We start from the raw sequence: 7823 nt of genomic DNA, 5'->3' as shown, positions 1-7823 counted from the left end.
GCCGAAATGGTTTATCAATATGTTTTATGTATGCAGTGGGTTTTATGAACTATTCATTGACTAATTCTCCTTCTTTTCCTCCTCCTCTTCCTTCTTCTCCTGTCTATCTTCTTCTCCTTCTCCACCTTTCCTCCTCCTCCTCCTCTTTCTTCTTCCTTTCCTTTTCCTCTTCCTTCTCCTGTCTATCGTCTTCTTCTCCTTATCCGATGACAATGATCTTATCCATTCAGTCGTGTCTGATTCTTGGTGATTCTACTGGCCAGGTCTCTCCACATTTTCCAATATCTTGCACTACTTCTCTGAATTTTTCTATGCTCTGGCTGGTAGCAGCTTTTATGGTATCCAGCCTCCTTGTTCTCTAGCAACCTATTTTCCTTTTACTGCTCATTCTTCCTAACATAATTATTTTCTCCAGTGAATTTCCCCCACACAACATGGACAAAGTAAGTGAGATACTTTTGTGATCTTTAGCTCTTCGTCTATCTTGTCCTTCTCCTCCTCCTCCTCTTCTTCATCTCCTTATCTCCTCCTTCGCTATCTTCTCCTCCTTTTCCTCCTCCTCCTCTTCTTCATCTCTTTATCTTCTCCTTCTCTTCCTTCTCTATCTTCTCCTCCTTTTCCTCCTCCTCCTCCCCTTCTTCATCTCCTTATCTTCTCTTTCCTTCTTTATCTTCTCCTCTTTTTCCTCCTCCTCCTCTTCTTCGTCTCCTTATCTTCTCCTTCTCCTCCACCTCATGTGACTTGAGCATCCTTCCCCAAGATGCTGCTACCGCACAATAACCCACTTCGTCATCATAGCGAAGTAAACATCTCCTCTAAGTACAGCTTAAAATGTGTGTGATACATCCACACAAACTTTCTTGGTCATCGTATGAAAGCTGTTCTACCTTTATGTCTTCTAGAATATTTTCCAACTTTTAGGCTGGCCCTAGAACTTGTTCACAATCTCCCATCCCACGACTAAACCAATCAATAGCCCAGATATGAGAGTATAACCTGAATCTGATATTAGGTGAAAGCAAAGCACATTTCATGGTATCTCTCCTTTTATGCCACAAGAAGCATTGTGCTGGGTCAGACTAAGAAAACTCCCTACTGATTTCAGGGTCCTGTTTCCTGCAAGGGCCCTTTGGGATTCCCAAACCTCTGCCAAGAAACTAAATACCCATTTTCTTTATTGCAAACAGCCACTTAAACAAGTTCTCACACCTTCGGGAGTCCAAATTTATCCCGACCCTTAAGGGAGCGAGTGATCTTTCTTCGTTTTGCATCATGCTTTGTCTTCAGCAAAATAAACTAATCCGTCTTTCTTAGAGAAACAAGAAGATCCAGGACTAAGGATCCTGGAAACCAAGTATAACCATCTCCGAGGCTAGTGTGTCAGCTTGCAAGGGTCTCTGTGAAAAAGCTCCGTTTTGCTGCTTGTTAAGGGATGAGGGGGGGGGAACAGCTTTTTGCAAAACACCCAGCAATTCTGTATTTTGCAAACTGTATTGGTTTCGACCTACAAATGGCTGCTTTGTAAAACTTTCGGCTGCAAGATTGGCTGTCTAAATTAGGGGAATCCGAGGTTTTGAGCTCTCTGCCAGCCACATCCTCTTGTGTTTAGGGGTGGTTTTAGCTTACTCTCTGCACTCGGCGAAGGATGCGGCTGGAAGGGATTTACCAGAGGAAATAGGTCAGCTGCGGAAAGTACCGAAAAACTAACTTGTTAGTTTCGACTTGCATTTACTCGACGCTTCAAAAGTTGCTCCTGCTGCAGGAAGCCTTGCTTATCACCTCTGTGGAAGGGCTACTACACATAATCAAATTTGGATTTTTTTTGCATCGGTAGTTCTCGACGTACGGTCGAGCCCAAAGTTGACGCTGCTGAGTGAAACATTCGTTCCGCCAGTTTTGGGGGTCCCGTTTTACGACGTTTCTGGCCGCTGTTGTGAAGTGAACTGTTGCAATTGTTAAGTTCAAGTGATGTGCGGCTAATAAGGGGATCACATCACCTTGGGACTCAGCAATGGCCATAAGTGTGAACCAGTTGCCGAGCTGGTTTTGATCATGTGACCATGGGGAAGCGACCACGGCTGTTAAGTGTGAAAAACGCTCACTTTGTTCAGTGTAACTTTGAAATGAACCGTTGCACGTCGAAGTGCACCTGTATATAAAAAAAAGAGAGACCTGGTATTGTATTGTAGATTGTCACAGGAGTGGTGCGATGGCCTAGTGGTGGAGCTCTCACCTCACAGTCAGGAGGCTGTGAGTTCGATCCTAGGTAGAGGCAGATATTTCCCTCTCTGGGCACAATGAGTGTATATATATCTATCTATCTGCTGAATGAAACTCCACATTGGCGACAGGAAAGGCATCTGGCCAGTAAATACTCAGCTCCATTCAGTGGTCTGGACTCCACCCGGCAAGGGATTATGGCAGTGGTTCTCAACCTTTATAGTGCTGCGACCCCTTTAATACAATTCCCCATGATGTGGTGACCCCAACCATAAAATTATTTTCATTTTTGAATTTATTGCGCCTGAAGCCGTATTGGCTAGCGATCTGAACTGCTTGCGATTGCCTTGAGGACGGAGGCATTAAAGCGGAGACTCCTCCCCTATTAAGTTTATCGCGCCTGAAGCCAGATTAGGCTAGCGATTGGGAGTGATTGCAGCTGGCTTGAGAGGGAGACATCAGAGCAAAGATTTCTCTCTTTTTTAACTCATCGCGCCCGAAGCCGAATTCGGCTAGCGATTTGAAGAGCCTGCAGCTGGCTTGTGGAGTCAACCATTGGAGCGCGATTCTTCGACTCGCAAGTATACTTCCCATATTTCCGATGGTCTTAGGCGACCCCTGGCAAATCGTCATTCGACCCCCAACGGGGTCGCGACCCACAGGTTAAGAACCGCTGGATTATGGGGTCGTTAAATGATGATGGTGATGATTGTAGATTGTCACACCCACTTTTGTGAATCGGTGAGTTTTTGGAATAGGTTTGCCATGTTCTGAGGAGGTTTGGGTTTTGTTTTGTTTTTTCCTTTGGGACTTGTAGAAGGGAAATATCTAGAGCTGGATGTGTTCTTGAAATTAGAAATTTATCTCCCTCTTTTTTTTTTCCCCCTGAAGCAGAAATGCTCTTGCTATCATGTGATTTATATCTTTCACTGACATCTGAGTCCAGTGAAGTTTATAGCGGTTGCAGCGTTGACAGTTTTTAACACGCTATTTTACCGACACACTTTTTTAACAAATGCAAAATTTGAAGTGATTTATTATATAAAAATTTTTACCCCATGCGTATAAACTATGAAGGCTGAGTGATTTATTATGATGATCATTTGTTTTAAATCAGGAAAAAGGGGAAACGTTTTTCATTGGCTGTTGGGAATCTTCTCCTTTCCTGCTCAGTTTTGAAATTCCGGTAAGCGTAGCCTGCAATGTCAAGGAGTCATGAGGACTAGAAACTTTTGAATTGGCTGTTGTGGAGGTTTAAACAGTCAGCTGCACAAGAGGTGGGTAGCTTTCTGATGATGCTATAAGGTTGGAGGAAGGCTTAGCAAACTAGCTAGTGAAGCAAGTTGGGCTGAAAGAGAGGAAGTGGCCAGCTGGCTTTTGCGCCTAAGGTGGGACTAGAACTCTCTGTCACCTGGTGATTGGCCTAAAGTCACCTAGCCGGCTTTCATACTTAAGGTGGAACTAGAACTCACCCTCTCCTGGTGATTGGCCCAAAGTCATCCAGCCAGCTTTCCTGCCTAAAATGAGACTAGAACTCTCAGTCTCCTGGTGATTGGTCCAAAGTCATCCAGCTTTCATGCCTAAGGCGGGACTAGAACTCTCAGTCACCTGGTGATTGGCCCAAAGTCATCCATAGTGGCTGAGGAATTCTGGGAGTTGAAGTCCTCAAGTCTTAAAGTCTCCAAGTATGGAGACCCCTGATCTAAAGCATGATCATATAGTCCTGCTTGCTTATGATAAGTCCATACGAAATTGTCTAAAATGCTAAGTTACACGAAGCCCGAAACCTTTTGCAGGTCTTTTCAAGAATTTTAACAACCGCTGAGAAAGAGATCGTCAACAAATTCGTCCAATGATTCTCTAAAGGCTTGGCAAGAATCACAGGCGGCATTTGGGGACGGCCACCACTCAATCCACGTCGAGTCGTCCAAGGGATACTGGTATCTACGGAGAAGAAAAATGTTATTTTTTTTTAAAAAAAAAAGAAAACCAGCAGATGTTGGTGGAGGATGGAGGAAATGCAGGTGGCTGGTGGGTCTCTGCTATTGCACCATCGCTCCAGGTTAGAAGCAGAGTGGAACTGCCATAAAAAGTATCAGCTAACAACACCATAGTTAAAACTCACTCCACTATCCCGATTTTAATGTCTCTGAATATTGTTTCTCAACTTTGGCAGGTTGAAAATGGGTGGGACTTCGACCCCCAAGAATTCCCCAGCCGGCCGGCTGGCTGGGGAATCCTGGGAATTGAAGTCCCCATCTTCATGCTGCCAACGTTGAAGAACGGGTATCCTAGATTGGCTCCCATACTTTGCCAATCTATAATGTAAGAGGCAGGGGAACATCCAGCAACATCATCTAAGGGCAGAGATTAAACCAGGACAGTCTCAATGGAAGTGTTTTCAGGTGCAGGCTTTTACAATTCCATCAATTAAGAGATGAGTCACAATTGTTTTTTCTCTCTCTCTTTCATATTCCAAGAAAGAAAGAAAGAAAGAAAGAAAGAAAGAAAGAAAGAAAGAAAGAAAGAAAGAAAGAGAGAGAAATGAAATCATGATCTCGTTTTACTCAGAACAGCAAGAGAAATAATAAAAAAGTAATCTTTTGAGCCTCTCTACCATTCTTTCCTTTCCTTTCCTTTCCCTCCCTTCCTTTCCCTTCTTCTTTCCCTTTCCTTTCCTTTCTTCCCTCTTCCTTTCCTTTCTTTTCCTTTCCTTTCTCTCCCTTCCTTTCCCTTCTTCCTTCCCTTTCCTTTCCTTTCTTCCCTCTTCCTTTGCTTCCCTTTCCTTTCCTTTCCTTTCCTTTCCTTTCCTTTCCCTCCCTTCCTTTCCCTTCTTCCTTCCCTTCCCTTTCCTTTCTTCCCTCTTCCTTCCCTTCCCTTTCCTTTCCTTTCCCTTCCCTCCTTCCTTCCTGTTCTTTCTTTCTTTCTTTCTTTCTTTCTTTCTTTCTTTCTTTCTTTCTTTCTTTCTTTTTCCATTCATCTCTCCGCGAACGACTCTTAAACTACAAGCACTGAAACTTCCCCTGTGTGACTTTTTAGTACCCCCAAAACAAAAATTGTCCTTGCATGAAACCACACAGCTGTCTCACTCCTATTATTAGTTGATACCAGCCAGAAATTCTTTTCAGATTCCCCATCTTCTACCGATGCTGCTGCTTTAATTGATTTTGTGATATATGGACCCAGCTCAGGTTTTGGACTTCGTCTGTTCCATTGACCCAGGAAAATGAAGATGAAAACGTTTTCAGTCTAACATGCAGGCATGCAACCCAAACGTTGCTTAGCAGAGTTGGTTATTTAGGCTTCTAACCTTGCACTTTGTCAGGGTTATCGATTCTTCCTCAGGGCTCTCCCTATTCAGCCCTTTATAGTAAATCAGTAAAGGTAAAGATAAAGGTTTCCCTTGCACATATGTGCTAGTTGTTCCTGACTCTAGGGGGCGCTGCTCATCTCCGTTTCAAAGCCAAAGAGCCAGCGCTGTCCGAAGACGTCTCCGTGGTCATGTGGCTGGCATGACTCAACGCCAAACGCTGTTACCTTCCCACCAAAGATGGTCCCTATTTTTTTCTACTTGCATTTTTATGTGCTTTCGAAACTACTAGGTTGGCAGAAGCTGGGACAAGTAATGGGAGCTCACCCCGTTACACGGCAGCAGTAGGGATTTGAACCGCTGAGCTGCCAACCTTTCGATCGACAAGCTCAGCGTCTTAGTCGCTGAGCCACTGTGTTCCTCAGTAAATCAGTAGATGGTGTTATTGCAGCTCAACCTCACTAGATTGTGTAGATGTTCCTCCATAGTACATGCATGCTGTGGAGATCTTGGCACTCTCTGAGCTTGGCGGTCTTCTTGCAGACGTTTCATGACCCAACTAGGTAACATCATCAGTGTTGTACAGTTCCTTCTAGCACGGATGGTGTTACCTGGTTGGGTAATGAAACGTCTGCAAGAAAACAATCAAGTTTGAGGGCCATCAAGGACCCATTTTTGGGGTGAAGGATTGTCCCTCCAACAGAATTATGGTTGGCTTACTTGGCATTGGTCCCCTCTCCTGTCTTCAAAGCCTCTTTTCCCATGATCAAGTAATTCTCCTTTGGATTCAGCTGGATATCCGTACAGGAGCTCTTTTTAATAAAGATTATTTCTGCGTTCTTCTCAGCAAAAGTCACCCCTGTGGGAGAGTTGAAACACATTGAAGGAAACCTACAAATCGAACATTCTTCCACTCCGTTTAAATCTAATAGAAGGGACTCTCTGTAGCTCGGGGTTGAACTGTGGAGTCCTTGCTGCTCTCTGAACTTTCATTCATGAAAACTTCAAATCTCCTGGCAGTTTCTAAAGGACGGATTGTTAATATACAACCATAACTGCATTCAGTATACAGTTTAAAATAGATTCATCAGAGGGAGAATGGAGAACCGCAGCTAAGAAGCGGGAGATGACCAGGCTGAGCTGGAGGGAGGCGTCAAACACACCATTGGTCATGAGTCCTTGAGAGAGCTAAGTCCAGCCTATCTTGAATTCTTTACGTACTGCCAAATAATTTGACCACTAGTAGTTCAAAATCTTATTGAGAACTTAAGCTTAAGATAAATGAAACGTATGAAGAACAATTTCTGGAATTGTCTAGTCTAATGAAAAGAAGGACTAGGGGAGACATGGTAGCAGTCTTCCAATATCTCAGGGGTTGCCACAAAGAAGAGGGAGTCGGGCTGTTCTCCAAAGCACCTGAGGGTAGAACAAGAAGCAATGGGTGGAAACTAATCACGGAGAGAAACTACTTAGAACTAAAGAGAAATTTCCTGACAGTGAAAACAATCAAGAAGTGGAACAACTTGCCTGCAGAAGTTGTAAATGCTCCAACACTGGAAATTTTTAAGAAAATATTGGATAGCCATTTGTCTGAAATGGAATAGGGTTTCCTGCCTGAGCAGGGGGTTAGACTAGAAGACCTCCAAGGTCCCTTCCAGCTCTGTTCTTCTGTTAAATCTTTAAACCCATTTGAACTGCTCCTGATTTTCCTGGCGCTTGACATAAGGGATGTACAGTATTAGCACATTTCATAAATCTAACATTGAGAGCATCTGATCTCCAATAGTTGCAAGGTGTATATGTGCTGAATATGGTTGTGATTAATACTGAGATTATCTCCTGGCATTTCCTCCTAAGTATTTTTTGCCTGTTGTGTGGCTTTGTTTTTCATTGCTGACATGACTTTCTGCATTTTCTTGGCATTATTAGATGCAGTTTTAGAGCCATATCTTGACAGTTCCTACGGTGTTTTTTTCAGGAGATAACTGGACTTTCTTGTTGTTGTTTTTTAAAGACATTTCGCTTCTCATCCAAGAAGCTTCTTCAGCTCTGGCTGGATGGTGGAGAATGGAAGGCTTTATATTCCTTGCAGACAGCTGGTCATTTGTGTGCTTTGAGAGAGTCATTTTTTTTAAATTTGCATTTATATCCCGCCCTTCTCCGAAGACTCAGGGCGGCTTACACTATGTTAGCAATAGTCTTCATCCATTTGTATATTATATACAAAGTCAACTTTTAAATAAGTATATTTAAAGAATATTTAAGTATTTAAAGAATTATATACAAAGTCAAT

At 43.2% G+C, this 7823-nt stretch overlaps 1 protein-coding gene across 1 annotated transcript in view; it reads right to left on the bottom strand.

Annotated features, from left to right (window-relative positions):
- Nucleotides 1–3287: 3287 nt before the first annotated feature.
- C5 (complement C5) overlaps nt 3288–7823 on the bottom strand; it is a 62330-nt gene continuing 57794 nt past the window's right edge. The window contains exons 39-40 of the mRNA XM_058159563.1: nt 6251–6389; nt 3288–4164 (exon numbers count right to left, since the gene is read on the bottom strand). Coding sequence (XP_058015546.1) covers nt 4032–4164; nt 6251–6389 — 272 coding nt within the window. The 3' untranslated portion in view covers nt 3288–4031. The remainder of the gene's footprint in view (nt 4165–6250; nt 6390–7823) is intronic.

This window comes from Ahaetulla prasina, chromosome 16 (genome assembly GCF_028640845.1).
Source record: "Ahaetulla prasina isolate Xishuangbanna chromosome 16, ASM2864084v1, whole genome shotgun sequence".
NCBI classification, from domain to species: Eukaryota; Metazoa; Chordata; class Lepidosauria; order Squamata; family Colubridae; genus Ahaetulla; species Ahaetulla prasina.
The sequence above is the reverse complement of the archived record's forward strand: the minus strand, read 5'-3'. Positions and strand labels throughout refer to the sequence as shown.